The following is a 22,453-nucleotide window of genomic DNA, read 5'->3' on the forward strand; positions in this document are numbered from 1 at the left end:
ATCTCAGAGAGACAGAAAAGTTTGGGAGCACAAGCTCATGACGATCCTTGACACTCTCAATGCAGGAATGAATGTGTCGCATGGATTTATGTCTTTTTACATCAATTAAGGAGTTTGCTCCTAAAGGTACTGTCACACTTAGCGATGTACCAGCGATCCCGACCAGCGATATGACGCGGTCAGGATTGCTGGTACATCGCTAAGTGGTCGCTAGTGAGCTGTCACACAGGCAGATCTCACCAGCGATATCGCAGGGGTCGGGGGTCGCTACTTACGTGTCAGACGAGGCGATCCTGACGTCCTCCCGCCCGCGTCCACACGTCGCTCGTCTCCACAGCAGGAAGCTGACGACGAGAAACAGTCCAGGACGTTCTCGCGCGATCAGCGATAACCAGCGGGGGAGCCGGTCGGAGGTAATTATCAGACATAGCGATATCGCTAGCAATATCGCTATAACGTCACAAAACCAGTGACATTATAGCGATATTGCTAACGATATCGCTTAGTGTGACAGGCCCTTAAGATCTTGTGGGGGCATCACAACACAGAACAAGACCCCAATCAGAGGACAATAAAACATCCGGACTCCTTATCTATGAACAGGTCCAATATTTATGTTTCTCCCTCTCCCATAATGATAGTTCTGCTTCATGTCACTTGTCTTATCTATTGCATTTCTTCTGTGCTGTGTTGTGCATATATATGTAATTCTTCAGATGTTGTATTAGTCTTTACCTGATGAAGAGACCTGAGTAGTCTGGAAAGCTTGCAATGTGTTACCATCTTTTCAGTTAGCCATTAAAGGTATCAACTACTGAGGACTCTCAATTCTGAATATTTTCCTTTAAGTACCAAAACCCAGGGTAATAAATGGAGCAATATTCATAAATCTGGAGAAGGGATTAGGGACAATGAAATGTTGCCCAGTTTACTTCAAAATTTCTGTGCAAATGCAATAGTGACCTCCCGGAGTTTCTGTAACCTGGCGGTGATTTCTGCCCTTTTCTTTGCCCCGCGTCCATCACTCCCATGGAAGCCTATAACAGTGCGCCATGCCAGCTGGTACAGACCATGCTCGGCGGGGGTCTTCGCAGCGTTTTAGCACATTTTGGAGGTCAGCTGCATTCTCTGAAGCACAGCTGGGTTTTCTGGCTTTTCTATGAACTTGAGAACCACTATCATAAATGAATGTGACCAATGAAACATATAATATGTAAACTTCATGACATATAGCCCCCAAATCCTGAAGTGCCCCCAGAATGGTAACTGTAGGTACTGATTATCTGATCTATACGGGGGCAGAACAGCACTAGCGTACTTTGGGGCCATCTTACAGAGCAGTCACCTCTTGGCGCTTTGGGTCTGGAACATGCCCGCTCTCAGTGTAATAAGCTGACGTTTCAAAAACCTACAGTCCCTCAACAAAGATGGCGGCTGGACCCTCCCTGCGTCATTACGTCACGTAACGTCTCGCTTTCCTTTGCTGGAAAGACCTGGCGCTGTGCACACGTGACCGCCTCATCCGGGTCTTCGCGTTCTTTCACATTCGGCCCAACATGGCAGCTTCAGGTGAGTGTGCGAGAGGGATAGAGGGTCGCGCCCGGTACCGGGTGTGGGGCGCTCGCGCTGCACGTGACAGGCTCCGTGCGTGCTGCTTAGGCTGCGCCCGTGCTGGCGGCGTGCTTTCCGCCCTTGTCGGCGCGCTGAAGGCGGAGTGCGCCGCTGCAGACACGCTGCTGTATAATCCCCGGGATGGCCCAGGCCGCACCCTGTCCGTGAGTGCAGGGGCTGTGGTGGAAGCAGTGCGTGTCCTGCAGGCGGCGGCGGCGGCTAGTTGTGCTGCGGGCACACATGCTGCGTTCTGGCTGCCGCCGCCCAGCCGTGTCCTACGCAGCCGCATATACAGCCCCGCTGTACGGGAGCGGAGCCGGGAGGTGCTCTGGGTGCTGGGCCCTGTAGCGTCGGTTACATAAAGTCTAGGACTCGCTCCCACCCCCCTCCCATAATGGTACGGTCTGGCCGCAGGCCGAGCGCTGTATATGGTACCTATAGCTGGGAACAACCACGTGGCCCAGGGAGGGGGGTGGCTGGGGGTGTAATCCTCGCTCATCTTGTTGTGGCGAGCAGGCCGTGGGATATAATGGCGGTAAAGGTCAGTGCTGCTAGGCCTAATCCCCCGCTTCCCCGAGCACACGAGTGGCCGGCCGTGAGGATTACACGTCAACACTGGCTGCCCGTGTGTGCTCGGCCCCGTCACATGGGGCATGATGACTCAGTATGCTCTATGGCTGGGGGGAACTACAACTCCCAACGTGTTGCTAGCAGGCAGCACTGCATGCTGGGCCTTGTAGTGTCACGTAAAGAAATTGCCAGACTAATGTGCCTCACTGGGATCACTGCCAGGAGGTGCAGCGGGAGGGTCTGTACAGGGCGATCACTGCCGGGAGGTGCAGCGGGAGGGTCTGTACAGGGCGATCACTGCCGGGAGGGTCTGTACAGGGCGATCACTGCCGGGAGGGTCTGTGCAGGGCGATCACTGCCGGGAGGGTCTGTGCAGGGCGATCACTGCCGGGAGGGTCTGTGCAGGGCGATCACTGCCGGGAGGGTCTGTGCAGGGCGATCACTGCCGGGAGGGTCTGTGCAGGGCGATCACTGCCGGGAGGGTCTGTGCAGGGCGATCACTGCCGGGAGGGTCTGTGCAGGGCGATCACTGCCGGGAGGGTCTGTGCAGGGCGATCACTGCCGGGAGGGTCTGTGCAGGGCGATCACTGCCGGGAGGGTCTGTGCAGGGCGATCACTGCCGGGAGGGTCTGTGCAGGGCGATCACTGCCGGGAGGGTCTGTGCAGGGCGATCACTGCCGGGAGGGTCTGTGCAGGGCGATCACTGCCGGGAGGGTCTGTGCAGGGCGATCACTGCCGGGAGGGTCTGTGCAGGGCGATCACTGCCGGGAGGGTCTGTGCAGGGCGATCACTGCCGGGAGGGTCTGGGCAGGGCGATCACTGCCGGGAGGGTCTGGGCAGGGCGATCACTGCCGGGAGGGTCTGGGCAGGGCGATCACTGCCGGGAGGGTCTGGGCAGGGCGATCACTGCCGGGAGGGTCTGGGCAGGGCGATCACTGCCGGGAGGGTCTGGGCAGGGCGATCACTGCCGGGAGGGTCTGGGCAGGGCGATCACTGCCGGGAGGGTCTGGGCAGGGCGATCACTGCCGGGAGGGTCTGGGCAGGGCGATCACTGCCGGGAGGGTCTGGGCAGGGCGATCACTGCCGGGAGGGTCTGGGCAGGGCGATCACTGCCGGGAGGGTCTGCGCAGGGCGATCACTGCCGGGAGGGTCTGCGCAGGGCGATCACTGCCGGGAGGGTCTGCGCAGGGCGATCACTGCCGGGAGGGTCTGCGCAGGGCGATCACTGCCGGGAGGGTCTGCGCAGGGCGATCACTGCCGGGAGGGTCTGCGCAGGGCGATCACTGCCGGGAGGGTCTGCGCAGGGCGATCACTGCCGGGAGGGTCTGCGCAGGGCGATCACTGCCGGGAGGGTCTGCGCAGGGCGATCACTGCCGGGAGGTGCAGCGGGAGGGTCTGCGCAGGGCGATCACTGCCGGGACGTGTAGCGGGAGGGTCTGCGCAGGGCGATCACTGCCGGGACGTGTAGCGGGAGGGTCTGCAAAGGGCGATCACAGCTTTAGGTGACACTTGTATATAGAGGCTCCACTTTTGAGCATGCCTCAGAACGTAATCCACAGTGAAGGTTGTTTACCTGCAAAAATAAATCTAATCATCAGTGAAGCGTTGTGTTCGTAGTTGGAGTAATGAGGGATTTATAGAATAGCCCAACTCCTTGAATGCCCCCCTCCCTCTACCTCACTGTTATTCCATCCTGGCAGCTGTTTACTTGTCCATCACTGTCCTAGGTGTGTCATATGCTATACATGCTGCGGTCAGGTGTCTGGTGGGCCTCACCACCGCAATACCGGCAGGGACCACCAGAGCAGCAGGAGTTTCTAGGGGAAGTATTGGCTACTTTTTAGTTGCTTGCTTGCTGCAGCCCATTACTGGCCTCAGCGTTGATGTTTACACGTACAGCATGGGACCTGAAGTCAGATTTTCTATGTTTTTTACATCTTATTTCCAACTAAAAAAAAAAAAGTCAGCCGCTATAGGGAATTCTGAATTAGAAGGGGGTGTTCTCTATTCAGGATCGCCTTATTTGACCAGGCTGGAAAGCATTTCTCTTTGGGCCGTGTCCTGCTTTCCATGGACCGTGCACTGTAATACTTGGTATCCCCTGTGGTGGTGCTGCACGTGTCCCCACGGGTAACAGCTGATTGCTGGAGGTCTCGGCACAGTGATATCTCATGATCAGCTTGTTGGCACTAGACCTTTCTTGCGGGTGTGTTCGTCAGTTTTTCTCTGTGGCAGAACATGAGGTTGTATCACAAATTCAGTGTTTTGTGCTGCAGTTTTTGCCGCCCTGATATTTGCAGATTACACACACTTCATCCATTTCATCAGTAAACTGAGAACTGCTCCATAAGGCACGTTCCCACATTATGCAGAGACATTTCCTCTATCTGCTGTGGATGAGATTTATTTGAAGCACCACTCCAGCATTTTATTTTTATTTCATCACTAGAGTGGTGCTTTTAATGTAAGTCCCCTGTCTAATACTCACCTTCGGGCATTTTCATCTTTTCACCGTTGCTTCCGTTTGTCTCCGGCAGCTCCAGAGTTTCATGGAACAGCACGGAGGTCACTTAAGTCAGAGAGCCTCGTTCTAGGTCTCATACACTTGTACTGAGAGCTTGTGACGTACATTCTGCCTTCTGTCCAGTCAGGACCTACACTCGCAAGATGGGATCGGAGTGGTGCAGAAAAACAGTGCAGATGCTGAGCGTTGAATATATGATCGAAGCAAGAGGTCATATTTAAAGCGCCATTCCGGCTCTGTAAATAAAACCTGCTGGAGTGGTGTGTTATCACAAAGGACATCGATCTGCTTTGTATACTGAAACTTGAAATACTGACATCCGCTGTAGAATTTTGCTCTTTGCATTGTGCAGGATGAAGGCTGCATAAAATCTGAACAGGTGTTTACTGCACATACCCCAACAAGTAGGGCGTCAGTCACTGTGTATGGCCAGACCGGTGTTACTCCCAGGGGGGAAATCACTGTGACATCAGCTTCTACTGAGAACTCGCTCGAGACAAATGTATCCAGGCACAGTATAGGAGACAACATGGATGTAATCACCAGAACCTGCCGCGTCCCATCATGTGTCTTTATAGTGATCGGCACCAATAGTACAAGTCCAGGGTCTTAAGCCCCATAAAAGTTTTACTCCTTAGGCGCCAATGTTTCTGAATGTTAGTTTTTCTGTTGCTGGTGGAAACGCTTGCCATGGACTTATGCAGATTGCTTGCAATAGGCGACTTATCTGCAACTTGTGAAATAGTCATGACGGCAAGTCCCTCAGATGTTTTTGTTGTTCGACACGTCGTTGTGTAGAAGCGGCATAAATGTGTCAGCAGAATGCACAGAAGACTGACATGGAGCAGTATTATCCTGTATCTGAGCATTTATTTTTTTACAAGACCTGTCTATGGGATAAGATGGCATCATGAAACCCTTGCGAATAATATGACCATTCACTTGATAGCCACTCCTGCTGATCGGACCGATCCGCTGCCGTACACCCAGGGATGATTTGAGTAATAACACTAGATGTAATGTGCCTGTGCAGTAAGGTAACGTCCCCACAATCAGGAACTGCTGCGGGTCAGCCAGATGTTACAGCATGGTGGATGGGACGTCTAGAAATCTCATGTGCACCTGTGGCTCACCTGCGGACACTGACATGATGCTAGTCTCCGCAACAGAAATGTAATCAATAGAATGTATTGAACGCACTGCGCAGTGAATACATGCGGATTTATCTGCGTTCAACAGAACTCAACGTTTTGGACCCAGAAAAAATGCGCTGCTGCTTCTGCATCGTGGGCGCCCGGCATAAGGCTTTGTCCTCACATTATAGGACAAGTGCCTTATATGCAATTAACGGGTGAATGCACTTACTGAAGACCACAAAGTGGCCAGCCCCTGTTGGGCTGCTGTACATTAGTGCACTTTTTTCTTGTTTAGAGTATCATGTTAGGCTACTCTATTATTCCATACACTGGTATGCAGAATACAACATGTCATTTGCTATACTTTATTTTATGCACTTGGAGCCTATTGGCAAAGTTTTCTCCTGTATGGAGGGACAAAACGCAGCTTTCCACCTGACGTAAGCAGACGAGCAGTGAGCCTTTACTACTTGCTGTGATGCTGTGACGCCATGTGTACAGCTGATAAACGAGAAGATTCGGGGTTCAGCAGAGAGAGGCACAGAATCACTACCGTAATTGTATATTTATTTTGCATTACTTAATGTGCAAAAGGTGAACTTATTAATCACTCAAAAACCTATAATAGTTATTTCATTTCCACGGTCAAATCCTTAAAAACAGATGTCGCCAGATTTCACAATACTATCTGAATTTGTTACTAGATAGATCTTGGGCCCGATGACACTGGTGCACTTATAGAAGTACTCCCCGAAAAATCTTAATTCCTAAACCCGTCTAAGGCCGGGGTCACGTTAGCATATAGCACCAATGCAATGGCTAATGACACTCGGCTCAAACTCTGCTGCTTGCGTGTGCTGAGTGTCATTTTCTTGTGATCTGATCCTCTCGCGTACGAGAATTGGATCATGGGTGAGAAGTTTCTCCATTGCCTGGCGTATATTGGACTGCGTCGAATCTGCATGAGATAAAGTTTGCAGATCTGCTCTGCCCCGTTAAATAACACTGGTCAGAGTGCAGTGCCAGATTTTCTCTCATTGCACTCCTCCGTATTATGGCAGTGTGAGCGAGCTGTTAATGTGACGTTAACATATAAACCCCAGTGTGATCCTGTGAGTTGGAAATTCAGTAAATTCAGCAAAGGACCGGAGATGCGATGGAAACCGGCGAAGACAGCGAGCGTCGAGTATTTGAATGAACTTACAAATTTATTATACGTAACTGTGGCCTGTGAAATAAAAATTTTGATGGGACGTCAACTTTTAAGTAGAAAACTCATGCCCGAATGAGTGTACAATCTATGAAAGTATAAATTATTCTCCTTCCACCTAGTCTGATCGCTATGTCCTCCGTGTCCTGCCTCCCTGCTGCTGCTAAAATCTCACACTGCTCAGTACAAGCCGCAGTTGTCAGTCAAGCTCTAGATGAGTTGAGACTAAATACACATGGACTTGTCATTTCATTTTATAGCTTGACTCTTAAAATGGCTTTAATATCAGGCATGTACAGTCGTTCTGTTATGGCTTGTCAGTTCATACACTGGTCTCATCACATCTAACATATGTATTTAATAACTTGTGCAGTTTGCATCATGGTATGTAGTGACAGAGATAGATAGATAGATAGATATATATATATATATATATATACATATAGTGCCTACAAGTAGTATTCAACCCCCTGCAGATTTAGCAGGTTTACACATTCGGAATTAACTTGGCATTGTGTCATTTGGACTGTAGATCAGCCTGGAAGTGTGAAATGCACTGCAGCAAAAAAGAATGTTATTTCTTTGTTTAATTTTTTTTTAAATTGTGAAAAGTTTATTCAGATGGTCATTTATTATTCAACCCCTCAAACCACCAGAATTCTGTTTGGTTCCCCTAAAGTATTAAGAAGTATTTCAGGCACAAAGAACAATGAGCTTCACATGTTTGGATTAATTATCTCTTTTTCCAGCCTTTTCTGACTATTTAAGACCCTCCCCAAACTTGTGAACAGCACTCATACATGGTCAACATGGGAAAGACAAAGGAGCATTCCAAGGCCATCAGAGACAAGATCGTGGAGGGTCACAAGGCTGGCAAGGGGTACAAAACCCTTTCCAAGGAGTTGGGCCTACCTGTCTCCACTGTTGGGAGCATCATCCGGAAGTGGAAGGCTTATGGAACTACTGTTAGCCTTCCACGGCCTGGACAGCCTTTGAAAGTTTCCTCCCGTGCCGAGGCCAGGCTTGTCCGAAGAGTCAAGGCTAACACAAGGACAACAAGGAAGGAGCTCCGGGAAGATCTCATGGCAGTGGCGACATTGGTTTCAGTCAATACCATAAGTAACGTACTCCACCGCAATGGTCTCCGTTCCAGACGAGCCCGTAAGGTACCTTTACTTTCAAAGCGTCATGTCAAGGCTCGTCTACAGTTTGCTCATGATCACTTGGAGGACTCTGAGACAGACTGGTTCAAGGTTCTCTGGTCTGATGAGACCAAGATCGAGATCTTTGGTGCCAACCACACACGTGACGTTTGGAGACTGGATGGCACTGCATACGACCCCAAGAATACCATCCCTACAGTCATGCATGGTGGTGGCAGCATCATGCTGTGGGGCTGTTTCTCAGCCAAGGGGCCTGGTCATCTGGTCCGCATCCATGGGAAGATGGATAGCACGGCCTACCTGGAGATTTTGGCCAAGAACCTCCGCTCCTCCATCAAGGATCTTAAGATGGGTCGTCATTTCATCTTCCAACAAGACAACAACCCAAAGCACACAGCCAAGAAAACCAAGGCCTGGTTCAAGAGGGAAAAAATCAAGGTGTTGGAGTGGCCTAGTCAGTCTCCTGACCTTAACCCAATTGAAAACTTGTGGAAGGAGCTCAAGATTAAAGTCCACATGAGACACCCAAAGAACCTAGATAACTTGGAGAAGATCTGCATGGAGGAGTGGGCCAAGATAACTCCAGAGACCTGTGCCGGCCTGATCAGGTCTTATAAAAGACTATTATTAGCTGTAATTGCAAACAAGGGTTATTCCACAAAATATTAAACCTAGGGGTTGAATAATAATTGACCCACACTTTTATGTTTAAAATTTATTAAAATTTAACTGCGCAACATAACTTTTTGGTTTGTAAGATTTATGCATCTGTTAATAAATCCTGCTCTTGTGTGAAGTTTGAAGGCTCTAACTTATTTGCATCTTATCAAACCTGCTAAATCTGCCGGGGGTTGAATACTACTTGTAGGCACTGTGTGTGTGTGTGTGTGTGTGTGTGTGTGTGTGTATGTATATATATATATATATAGTTAGTATATGTTTGGCCACACCCACTCCACATAGCCCCACACAATCACTAAGCATCTTTCATTTCACCAGAGCTGTTTAAAATATGAAAGCTGAGCTGTGATTGGTTGCTATGAGCAACAGTTTTCCCACTCCATGACATCACCTCAGCAGACACTGACCGAGTGGGAGAAATCTAGCATCCCCGGCAACATAAGCTCCCAGCCATTGTCTGCCCCCCAGAAAGGAGCAGAGAGCACATGACAGAAATGAATCACCCCCTCCCGTGCCCATATACCCATCACACATCCTCCATCCCACGGCACATCTTTAGGCTGGGTTCATACATAGCGGAACTCTCGCGGAAATTACCGCGAGAATTCCGGAATTCCATTCCGCGGGAAAATCACATTTTAAATTCCCGCGATTTTCCCGCGGAAAAACTAGCATTTTGCAAGCGTTATTAGCTTGCAGAATTGCTAGCGTTTTCCAAGCGATCTGTAGCATCACTTGGAGAACTGATTGCGGAATCCCATAGGGATGCATGGGATGCTTATTTTTCGCGGCAAAATCGCGCGGTTAAAACCACTGCGGAAACGTGAAAAAACCGCTACGTGTGAACTCGGCCTTAAAGTGATCCCTGGTAGTGAGGGCAAATCCACTCTGAGCTCTGGTTCTGACCCCAGGGCCTCTATTAAAGGGATCTCCGGTATGGAAGCTATGACCGTTCCAATCAGCGCTCTCGTTCTGACCCCAGGCCTCTCTTAAAGGGAACTCCGGTATGGAAGTTTGGGCAAATCCCTCAGCGCACTGATTCTGACCCCAGACCTCTTAAATGGATCCCTGGTATGGAAGTTAGGACCGTTGCACTCAGCGGTCTGGTTCTGACACCAGGCTGATGGGATGATGTGGCATATTAATGGTACTAGTCCGGTAGCTTTGGCTGATGGGATAATGTGCATATTAGTGGTAGTAGCCCGGTGGCTTTGACTGACTGGATGATATGGCATATGAAGGGTAGTAGTCCGGTAGCTCTGGCTGATGGGATGATGTGGAATATTAGGGATAGTAGTCCAGTGGCTTTGACTGGATGATGTGGGATATTAGTGGTAGTAGTCCGGTGGCTCTGATGGGATAATGTGGGATATTAGGGGTAGTAGTCCGATGGCTCTGATGAGATAATGTGGGATATTAAGGGTAGTAGTCCGGTGCCTCTGGCTGACGGGATGATGTGGGATATTAGGGGTAGTAGTCCGGTGGCTCTGGCTGACGGGATGATGTGGGATATAAGTGGTAGTCCGGTGGCTCTGGCTGACGGGATGATGTGGGATATAAGTGGTAGTAGTCCGGTGGCTCTGGCTGATGGGATGATGTGGGATATAAGTGGTAGTAGTCCGGTGGCTTTGGCTGATGGGATGATGTGGGATATAAGTGGTAGTAGTCCGGTGGCTCTGGCTGACGGGATGATGTGGGATATTAGTGGTAGTAATTCGGTAGCTCTGGCTGACGGGATGATGTCCGGCGGCTCTGGCTGATGGGATGATGTTTGATATTATAGTGAATGTGGCTATGCGGAATGGGTGGGGCTATACACTCAGAGATATATATATATATATATATATATATATATATATATATATATATATATATATACTATATCTAATATATTACACACAAACACACAGTACAGGCCAAAAGTTTGGACACACCTTATTCAAAGAGTTCAGGGACATGAAACATCCCCTTTAAGTACATTCCATTTTGATACAGGAAAGATGTATAGTACAGACCAAAAGTTTGGACACACCTTTTCATTCAGAGAGTTATCTTTATTTTCATGACTATGAAAATTGTAGATTCACTCTGAAGGCATCAAAACTATGAATTAACACGTGGAATTATAAGATAAACAAAAAAAAGTGTGAAACAACTGAAAATATGTCTTACATTCTAGGTTCTTCAAAGTAGCCACCTTTTGCTTTGATTACTGCTTTGCACACTCTTGGCATTCTCTTTGAGCTTCAAGAGGTACTCACCGGAAATGGTCTTCCAACAGTCTTGAAGGAGTTCCCAGAGATGCTTAGCACTTGACCCTTTTGCCTTCACTCTGCGGTCCAGCTCACCCCAAACTATCTCGATAGGGTTCAGGTCTGGTGACTGTGGAGGCCAGGTCATCTGGCGTAGCACCCCATCACTCTCCTCCTTGGTCAAATAGCCCTTACACAGCCTGGAGGTGTGGTTGAGGTCATTGTCCTGTTGAAATATAAATGATGGTCCAACTAAACGCAAACCGGATGGAATAGCATGCCGCTGCACGATGCTGTGGTAGCCATGCTGGTTCAGTATGCCGTCAGTTTTGAATAACTCTCCAACAGTGTCACCAGCAAAGCACCATCACACCTCCTCCTCCATGCTTCACGGTGGGAACCAGGCATGTAGAGTCCATCCGTTCACCTTTTCTGCGTCGCACAAAGACACGATGGTTGGAACCAAAGATCTCAAATTTGGACTCATCAGACCAAAGCACAGATTTCCACTGGTCTAATGTCCATTCCTTGTGTTCTTTAGCCCAAACAAGTCTCTTCTGCTTGTTGCCTGTCCTTAGCAGTGGTTTCCTAGCAGCTATTTTACCATGAAGGCCTGCTGCACAAAGTCTCCTCTTAACAGTTGTTGTAGAGATGTGTCTGCTGCTAGAACTGTCTCTAATCTGAGCCGCTGTTAACCTGCGCTTTCTGAGGTTGGTGACTCGGATGAACTTATCCTCCCTGTCGTGCCCCAGCGTTACTCCTGTCCTAACAAGGACAGGCCCCAAGTGGATCCTGTAGTGGACACCCCCACTGATGAGGGGAAAAATAGAAAACCTCCTACGCGTTTCTTCCCCAATGGTGGGGATTCATCAGGGGAGTTAAATAGATATAAAGCAGTAGGAAAGGATATATAGAATTAGTGTTATCCGTTAAGTCCACAGGCCCCGCAGTGGCGAGGTGTCCAACAAACTAGTGTGACTGACACTGTCACAACCAAGTGGAGTCCACTTGGGGCAGGAAAGGGAGTGTAGGGGAATACTTTAATCAGGGGTGTGTAATCTTTTTTTCTGCCAAGGGCCATGTGGATATTTATACGATCCTTCGGGGGCAGTACAAACTCCGCCCACAAAGTACATACTGACTCAGGCACTGGTGTCAGGATGTAATCTTTCATTGTATGATCTTCAGTGTCCAGTATTGAACACTGTGTGAACAGAGCAAGGAGAAATTAATGAGCTGGTTGCAATCAAAATACAACTTCCTGCCCAAGAATGCGGTCCCTGAGAATCTGCCCGGGGGCCGGATAAAAGGTCGAGGGCCATAAATGGGCCTGAGGTTCCCCATCCCTGCTTTACATTAACACTGGTTTTCCCATGTCTCGGCTCCCCATGAGTGGATCGTCTCTCCAGCAGGATACGCCCTGATGCTGGAATGCTAAATCTAACACCAATGGTTCACATGAGCACTTTTTTGTAATGTTTTTGTGTTATGTCCTTTTAATGGTTCATTAAAGGTTATGTTTTAATTTACTTTATGTGGGATGCTCTCTAGGCTGTGTGCAACATTTAACCCCTGAGGGTTTTTTGGAATTGTGGTAAAAAGCTCACACTATAGCTGAGTGCCCAATCCATCTTCCCTCTGAAATCTGTTGGAGTGACGAATTGCCAATAGACCTTAGTCATGTGAAAAAAAAAAATAGTTGTACGTACAATGTGTGTGATATGTGGATTCTCTTATATAGCAACATGGGTCCATTCACTTGGTGCTCTCCCCATACTCTGGTGGGAGGCTAGAGAAGCTGCATTGCAGGAGAAACCCTCTGGTCAGAATTAAGATGCTTGAGGGTAGGAAGCCTACGTGCCTAAACTCCCCACAGCCCCATATCTCTATCGTACATGAGGAAGCTCCTCTTCAGGCGGGTTACTGTAAGCCAGCTTTATCCAGAGTTGCAAGCATGGGACTTGTTACCCCACCCATCTAAGGCTTCATTCATGCCTGTGTATCGTCCTGACTCCTCAGTATTTGTAAGCTGGTAGCGGGGCCAAAGATAGGTGTACAGCTGCCCGTTCTGGTTTTAGTTCTCACTGTAGGTACCACTTAATACTGATGGAAAATACTGTCCGGGATTCAGCCCTATACAGGTGGCTTTAGGCCTCCGACCTAGGGGGTATTTGGGATCTGTATCACTCAGGCACAATTACTTGACAAAACAGGCATGTTGGGCATATATAGATACTGTTAGGATATGTTCACACTGGGCGTTTTTGCTGCTTTTTTTTGCTGCGTTTCTTAATGTTAATTTTCAGCTGTGTTTTACAGTACCAGCAAAGCCTGAGATTTCAGAAATCTCATGCACACACGTTTTTTTTGTCATCAGGATTTTGTGCTTTGCTGATTTTTTTAGGACATAGAGTATGTCACTACTTTCAGCGTTATTGCAGCGCTTTTCTCCCGTTGGCTTGAATGGGTGTTGAAAAAACGCAAGTATCATTATTTTCAGCGTTTTTCTGCAGAAAAGTCATGGACATTGGCACCTAAATCTGCGTTTTTGCTGCAGCTTCCGTCCTGCCAAGAAATCAGGTTTTGCTGCAGAAAAAAAAGCAAAAACGCCCAGTGTTAACTTACCTTTAGGGTACCGTTACACTTAGCGATGCACCAGCGATCCCGACAACGATATGGATCGCTGGTGCATCGCTAAGTGGTCGCTAGTGAGCTGCCACACAGGCAGATCTCACCAGCGACATAGCGGGGGTCGCTATTTACCTGTCAGACGCGGCGATCCTGGCGTCCTCCCGCCCGCCTCCACGCCTCGCTTGTCGACTACAGGAAGCGGCCGACGAGGAATGGTCCAGGACGTTCTCGCGCGACCAACTATGAGCAGTGGGGGAGCCGGTCGGAGGTAAGTCATGCAGCGATATCGCTAGCAATATCGCTACTACGTCACAAAATCGGTGACTTTACAGCGATATTGCTAGCGATATCGCAGTGCGTAACGGGGGCTTTAGGCTACCACCGCTGAAAGGATCGCTGAGTGATGGCTACTGGAACCCCCAGCAGTCAGTGATATCAGTCTGAAATGTTGCCCTGATTTTGAGAATTAAATATGACCCTTTGCAAAAAATTAATTTTTGATATTGGTCCATCTCTGCATGTCTGTGATCACAGCAGGAAAAAAAGGGCAAGCACGTGTGATGGTGCGCAGCGGTGTCACGTCCCCCATGGAGTGTTAGTGGTCTCATTAGTCAGAAGATTAATGCCTACTCTGGAGTGCTGACCATTTTCCAATTTGGATCATGCACTTGGTGCTTAGGAAGGTTGGCCATGTGCTCCCAGAGACACATTCGCCATCCCCAAGAGAGGGGAGGCTACTGGACCCCCTTTTGCGACCCGTTTGATGTCTCCTGATCGATTCTGCAGAAACAATAACACTGCTAATTGCAGGCTGAAACCGTTACCGAGAATTCCTGATTTCTAAACGGAAGAATAAGACAAAAACGGAAACAACGCTCTTAAGTACATGATCTATTCTTGTCAGTGGGGAAATAAGTATCAGAAAATGTCTTCTGTCTCACCACAAAAGTTTTCTTATTTTTCTGAAGTATACGGTACACAAAGTAAATAGATGCCTCTTGTTAAAAGGGGATGCAGAACGGAAACCAAATTGAGTGGCAATTTTTTTTTTTCTTTTTATCGTTTTTGACGGTTTGAGTGTTTTTTTTATTGCTGGATGACAACTGGACATGTGAGCAGCAGAGCCTAATCTGTAATAAATGAGCAGACCTGGTGGGGTGGGCTGAGTGATGCTGCAGAGAAAGTGCTAGTGATTGTCCATGGGCAGGGCGTTATCTCTGAGCTAGGACTCTGCTGTGCTCCGACACAGATAAAATGTTGAGCTTAGTAGTTATTACAATGTGGTTTCTACTCAGTATTTTGTCTGCACCAATTGTCACAACGCTGTCTCCTCCGGCCGGTGACCATAGCGTCTGTATAAAATGGATTTCCCCTGAGAAGAGGGTCTACAGTAAATTTGCTAAATCTGCTGCCCCTTTAGGACATCACTGTCAGAATGAAGCTGCCCAGCAATTTCATGTGTCGGCGCACTATACATGACTTTCAGGCTTAAATGTACAAGGTGCCTTTTAAATGGAATCTGTCACTAGGATCTGCCCTCCCCCCCAAGCCTTCCATATGGGCACATAGGTTATACAAAGTTCCCAACCAAACGCATTTGTTTTTTTCACACATGTAAAGCCCCCGTCACACATAGCGAGATCGCTGCTGAGTCACAAGTTTTGTGACGCAACAGCGAGATCGCTGTGTGTGACACTGACCAGCGACCGGCCCCCCTGCCGGGTATCACTGATCGTCCTGGAATGGCCTGGACATTTTTACATTTCTTTGATCGCTGGTCTCCCGCTGGCCAGCACGCATCGCTGCGTGTGACAGGCGGTAGACCAGCGATCAGCATGCTGGTAACTAAGGTAAACGTTGCGTTTCTAAGCGGCGCACAGCACTTAGAAAACCGATGTGTACCTTAGTTCCCAGCGCGCTGGTGCAGGGAGCTGGTAACCAAGGTACACATTGGGTTTCTAAGTGCCGCGTGCTGCTTAGAAACCCGATGTGTACCTTGGTTACCAGCTCCCTGCACCAGCACGCTGGGAACTAAGGTACACAGTGGGTAACTAAACGACATGCGTTGCTTGTTACCCTCCTGGTGCTGATCGCTGGTGAAGCTGCCTGTTTGGCAGCTCACCAGCGATCCTGACAAGGTCATATCGTTGTCGGGATCGCTGGTGCGTCGCTATGTGTGACGGGGCCCTAACAAGATCTCATTCACATATTCCATTGTTTTTATTTATTTTTTTTTCGACACATGAAGGTTTTCTGTGATATCGGGAGAGTGGAAATCTATGGAGATAATAGGAAATAAAATGTATACACTCAATTCGACCAGATCCTATTTACAATCTGGACTTCCACATAGAGAGTTGACTGATTTTGAGAAGTTACTGTCTCAGAGAAATAAACCAAAGGGCGTGTTGGGTAAGCTCTACCAGGTGCTCTTAACCCACTCCACTTCGGTTAAATGAGCGTTTTATATTGAAATGGGAAAGAGACCTCGAGGTTAAATTGCAAGATTGGGAAGTTGATGCAATTCCGCCGCGGAAAAAAGCGCAGCATTAGCACAGCATGTGCGGAATGCCATAGGAATGCATGGTGTGCTTCTGTACACGATTTTTAAACGTTTTTGCGCCGAAAATCGTGGCAAAAACGCTTAAAAATCGCATCGTGGGCACACAGCCTTAATCATTTCTGTGATCTAATAATCAAGATATTTAGATAGAACATAATATCTATTTATTGGAATACAACTTTAGAACACAAACTGTAATAAATTGTAAATATGTAATACACTATGTAATATCGATTACATATATACAGTACAGACCAAAAGTTTGAACACACCTTCTCATTCAAAGAGTTTTCTTTATTTTCAGAACTATGAAAACTGTAGATTCACTCTGACGGCATCAAAAGTATGAATTAACACGTGGAATTATATAATTAACAAAAAAGTGTGACACAACTGAAAATATGTCTTACATTCTAGGTTCTTCAAAGTAGCCACCTTTTGCTTTGATTACTGCTTGCACACTCTTGGCATTCTCTTGATGAGCTTCAAGAGGTAGACACCAGATATGGTCTTCCAACAGTCTTGAAGGAGTTCCCAGAGATGCTTAGCACTTGTTGGCCCTTTTGCCTTCACTCTGCGGTCCAGCTCACCCCCAAACCAACTCGATTGGGTTCAGGTCTGGTGACTGTGGAGGCCAGGTCATCTGGTGTAGCACCCTATCACTCTCCTTCTTGGTCAAAAAGTCCCTTACACAGCCAGGAGGTGTATTTGGGGTCATTGTCCTGTTAAAAAATAAAGGTCCAACTAAACGCAAACCGGATGGAATAGCATGCCGCTGCAAGATGCTGTGGTAGCCATGCTGGTTCAGTATGCCTTCAATTATGAACAACAGTGTCACCAGCAAAGCACCCCCACACCATCACACCTCTTCCTCCATGCTTCACGGTGGGAACCAGGCATGTAGAGTCCATCCTTTCACCTTTTCTGCGTGGCACAAAGACACGGTGGTTGGAACCAAAGATCTCAAATTTGGACTCCTCAGACCAAAGCACAGATTTTCACTGGTCCAATGTCCATTCCTTGTGTTTTTTAGCCCAAACAAGTCTCTTCTGCTTGTGACCTGTCCTTAGCAGTGGTTTCCTAGCAGCTGTTTTACCATGAAGGCCTGCTGCACAAAGTCTCCTCTTAACAGTTGTTGTAGAGATGTGTCTGCTGCTAGAACTCTGTGAGGCATTGACCTGGTCTCTAATCTGAGCTGCTGTTAACCTGCGATTTCTGAGGCTGGTGACTCGGATGAACTTATCTTCTGCAGCAGAGGTGACTCTTGGTCTTCCATTCCTGGGGCGGTCCTCATGTGAGCCAGTTTCTTTGTAGCGCTTGATGGTTTTTGCCACTGCACTTGGGGACACTTTCAAAGTTTTCCCAATTTTTCGGACTGACTAACCTTCATTTCTTAAAGTAATGATGGCCACTCGTTTCTCTTTACTTAGCTGCTTTTTTCTTGCCATAATACAAATTCTAACAGTTTTTCAGTAGGACTATCACCTGTGTATCCACCAGACTTCTGCACAACACAACTGATGGTCCCAACCTCATTATAAGGCAAGAAATCCCACTTATTAAACCTGACAGGGCACACCTGTGAAGTGAAAACCATTTCCGGTGACTACCTCTTGAAGCTCATCAAGAGAATGCCAAGAGCGTGCAAAGTAGTAATCAAAGCAAAAGGTGGCTACTTTGAAGAACCTAGAATATGACATACAGTATGTTCAGTTGTTTCACACTTTTTTGTTAATTATATAATTCCACATGTATTAATTCATAGTTTCGATGCCTTCAGAGTGAATCTACAATATTCATAGTCATGAAAATAAAGAGAACTCTTTGAATGAGAAGGTGTGTCCAAACTTTTGGTCTGTACTGTGTGTGTGTGTATATGGAGATATATATATATATATATATATATATATATATATATATATATATATATATATATATATATATATATATATATATTATACACACAAACTATGACTTATCTCAGCTAAGACAAAGCCTAGATCCTCAGGCTACATTCACACTATGGGCGTAGCCAGGATCAAGCCTGGGGGGGGGGGGGCAGAGCCTCATACTGTTCCACAGAATTTCATACTGCACACCCCTACACTTGAAAATAAAGCCTGCACCTTTCTATTTATTCCTACTATCAATTGATAATATTGATGTGTTACTGAAGACGAGCAATGCCTGTCCTAGGCGTCCTTTTGGGCAGCTATGAGGTGTACCTGACTGGTGCTAAAAAAAAAAAAAAGGAGTGTTAGTCCGTGTGCTACCCGGCTTTCATTCTTTTTGGTACAGATATATGGATAGACAGATATGGATAAATGGATGGATAGAGCAGATTTCAGGTGATGCGGTTTTTTTTAAAAAGCTGATCTGCTTTTGCAACTGAAACGTATCCTCAAAAAACACAGGAAAAACACTGTGTGTGAATGTAGCCTTAGATCAGGAATAGAACAGCCATTTATAGGACATTTCATAACTTTCCCAAATTCCTATGAAAAAATATTCAGCATATTCTGCATTGAACTACTGTACCCAATTTATTATATATTTTAGGAGTCGGTCCATTTACTCTGTCGCCTTATTGGTGGGGACAGAACCGTGGGTGTTATGCTGCTCTCCACTAGGAGGCGACACTATGCATAATCTGAAAAAGATTAACTTTGGCTCCTCCTCTGCAGTATAAACCCCTGGACGGCGTCAGCCTTCTCCAGTTTTTGCTTAGTGTCGCAGGAGGCACACCTAAGTTTTTTTTTTTTTTACTCCGTCTTTTTTCCTGGATTTTTTTTTTTCCAAAGGACTACAGATGAAGAAAAGAGGGTCTCCAGCGAGACTCCCGGCATGGCTCCCTCCTCGGTCCCCTATTAGGGGTACCCGGTTGAGGTCGAGGTGGCTCTTCCCCATGTCGCTCCCTCACCAGTCCCTCGGGTACTGGTTCGAGGTCGAGACCCCCCCTCCTTCCTCAGTTCCGTCCGGCTCTGGGTCGAGGTCAAGGCGACGATGAAGCCCCCTGACGGTGACAGCAGCACCCTCCCTAATCCCCCTCTGGGGGTATTAGGTTGAGACACCGCAGGTAGGGCCTGTACCAGGGACCCCAGTCCACCTGTGGGCTCCTTTTGGGACCGGGGGAGGTGCAGCGAGGCACGGCACTTATCAGAGACCGGGCTCCCTGCGCCCCGGTCTCTGCAGCAATGGCTCCCCAAGGGACCCTCCACAGGGCCCCAGTCACATATATGGCCCCATTGCCAGCCCTCCTTTCATTCTGGGGGGGTCTGGTTTAAATCCGACCCCCCCCCCCCACGGACGACCGCGCCGTCCTGGAGCCCTGCTGGGCAGGATACCTCAAATTTAGGCCGCGGCTTCGGCCTAGCCGAAGTCGCCGCCCCCCGGATGTCGAAAATGACACTGCAGTGTCATAGAAGGGGCGGATCGAGGCAGGAGGGGCGCGCTTTTACATGGCCCAGCGTGCCCTTTTTCCAGCTCTCCGCCCCCCTCCTCCTCCACCTCAGAATCCAGTGGCCATCTTTGCTGCACCTGGAAGAACGCAGCACAGCAGTCTCCGGGGGGCACAGGACGTGGGATTTATCAGCGCTGGACCTAAGGGGAGCACCGGTGGGGTAAGATCACAGCTGGGTCCTTGGTACTCAGCTGTGAATTCCTATACCATATAGCGCTCTCCTACTCCTTTCCTCTGCGTAGATACCCCTGTAGGGCCTCCACTAATCAGCCTAGGTACTATGATGGGCTCAAGGAAAAGAACCAGGCAAGACTGCTTTTATGCAGTCTGCACAGCCTGCAAGGCCACTCTCCCCAGCAGCAGCACGTACCCGCACTGCCGGGATTGTACCCAAAAAACAGGATCAGAACCCCAAGAAGTCCCTACCAACGCTTCTGCGACCGCTACTGCGCCGGAATGGGAGACTCAGATGTCGCAGTCTATGACACACATTACTGCAGGTCATGTCTCTGCTATGAACGTTACCCAGCAAAGGGACGTCCGGTCTCATGATCAGGGCGCTTTCGACAGTTCGAGGCGTAAGCGGACCCACAGGTCACGTTCATCTGCGTCCTCACATAGCAATAGGTCTTCCCCCTCCAGGGAAAGACACAGTAGCCTCAGGTCACCGAGGCCGTCCTCTGATAGAGAAGGACAATGCGGATCTCCACAACGATCCCAGACCACGGGAAACCTCCGCTCTAGTTTGCCCGCTAGGGAGCTCCTTAGCGATGCGCAGGACTCAGAGGGCATATGTGACTCCAATTCAGATAACGAAACAGAGAACGCTTTGCTCCCTTGTCTCCCTAGCAATACTGCGATAGTTGAGGATGTCGTCTCTTCCATCCTTCGGGTGCTGGACATTTCAGATCCAACCCCGGAAGCACCAGAACACAAGATTTCCTTTGAAAGTGTTCAGAAACCATCGAAGGTCTTCCCTAATCACCCGGAATTTCAAAAAATCCTTTCTAAGCATTTTTCGCAGCCTGAGAAAAAATTCGCCAATCGCAAGTATTTGGAAGCAAAATACCCCTTTCCACAGAAAGACACCAAGGATTGGACAGATCCGCCTGAAGTGGACCCTCCAGTCTCTAGGCTGGCAGCACAAACGCTTCTCTCGCTGCCGGACAGTTCAACCCTCAAGGACACAGCAGACAGACAAGTCGAACGCATGGCTCGTTCAATCTTTGAAGCGGCAGGTGCCTCTTTGGCTCCCGCATTTGCTTCAGTTTGGGCAGCCAAGGCCATCATGGCTTGGGCTGATCTATTGCAAAAGGGCCTTCAAGCTTCGTATCCTCTGCTGGCGGACCAGGCGGTGCAAATTGCAGTGGTGGCAGATTACATGGTCCATGCAGCGTTGGACTCTGCAAGAGGAATAGCGGGAATAGCATCAAACGCCATCACAATCCGGCGTATTCTCTGGCTAAGAGAATGGAAAGCGGATGCGGCCTCAAAGTCCCTAACAAATCTCCCGTACTTCAGTGGCCGTCTTTTTGGTGAAAAGCTGGATACAATGATAACCAATGCTACCGGGGGTAAAAGTACTTCCCTCCCTCAACTAAGACCAAAACGCATGTTTAAAAGGTAATCAATTTTGTTTCCGATCCTTTCGGAATTCTTCAGGCTGGTCCGTCTCACGCCCAGCACAAAACCGTAATCGTCCCCCCCGCAGGGACAACACACGTGCGGCACAGAGGCCGGACAGGAACTGGCAATCAAAGGCAAGCCAGGCAAAACCTAAAGGAGGAAAACCTCAGACTTTTCCCTCATCCTGACTCATGCCCTCTGGAAGACACCCCACTTGTAGGCGGACGACTGCTACTCTTTCAGCAGGTCTGGCTGCCTATTACAGAAGACAAGTGGGTCAAGGAAATAGTGTCTTCAGGATACAAAATCGAGTTTACTACCAGCCCACCGCACAGGTTTTTTCCCTCTGTCCCTCCAAAATCCCCACTCAAAGCTCAGGCCTTCCGTCAAGCGGTTTCTTCCCTCCTACGAGCAGGAGTCATAGTGCCAGTCCCAGCAGAAGAGCGCTTCCGAGGGTTCTACTCCAACCTGTTCGTGGTGCCCAAGAAGGGAGGCAGCGTCCGACCCATGCTAGACCTCAAGCAACTCAACAAGTATGTTCGAGTTCGTCACTTCCGCATGGAATCCCTCCGGTCAATCGTTGCGTCTATGGAAAAAGGAGAATATCTTGCCTCCATAGACATACAGGATGCATACCTGCATATACCGATTGCTCCCGCCCATCAGAGGTTTCTCAGATTTGCAATCAACCAAGACCATTACCAGTTTGTGGCCCTCCCGTTCGGTCTCGCCACGGCTCCCAGAACATTTACAAAGGTCATGGCAGCTACCATGGACGTTCTGCACTCCAGAGGCATAGTAGTCGTTCCATACCTGGACGATCTTCTCATCAAGGCCCCCACCCTCAAGGACTGCGAGGTCAACGTCTCGATCACGATCGACACTCTGACGCGCCTGGGATGGTTAGTCAATTTACAGAAGTCCTCGACTACCCCGAGTCAGTCTCTGACCTTCCTGGGGATGCTATTCGACACCTCCAAGGGTCTGGTGATCCTCCCCAGGGACAAGGCACTGGCTCTCCGTCTG

General features: G+C 48.5%; 1 protein-coding gene across 2 annotated transcripts in view; it reads left to right on the forward strand.

Moving 5' to 3' along the window:
- The first annotated feature begins 1,417 nt into the window (after window positions 1–1,417).
- Window positions 1,418–22,453, forward strand: part of EIF4B (eukaryotic translation initiation factor 4B) — a 72,794-nt gene continuing 51,758 nt past the window's right edge. For both annotated transcript variants that reach the window (XM_073546166.1, XM_073546167.1), the window contains exon 1: window positions 1,418–1,569. In XM_073546166.1, coding sequence (XP_073402267.1) covers window positions 1,557–1,569 — 13 coding nt within the window. In that variant the 5' untranslated portion in view covers window positions 1,418–1,556. The remainder of the gene's footprint in view (window positions 1,570–22,453) is intronic.

Source organism: Dendrobates tinctorius, unplaced genomic scaffold, assembly GCF_039654945.1.
Source record: "Dendrobates tinctorius isolate UK_male_01 unplaced genomic scaffold, ASM3965494v1 ptg000145l, whole genome shotgun sequence".
In the NCBI taxonomy this organism is placed as follows: domain Eukaryota; kingdom Metazoa; phylum Chordata; class Amphibia; order Anura; family Dendrobatidae; genus Dendrobates; species Dendrobates tinctorius.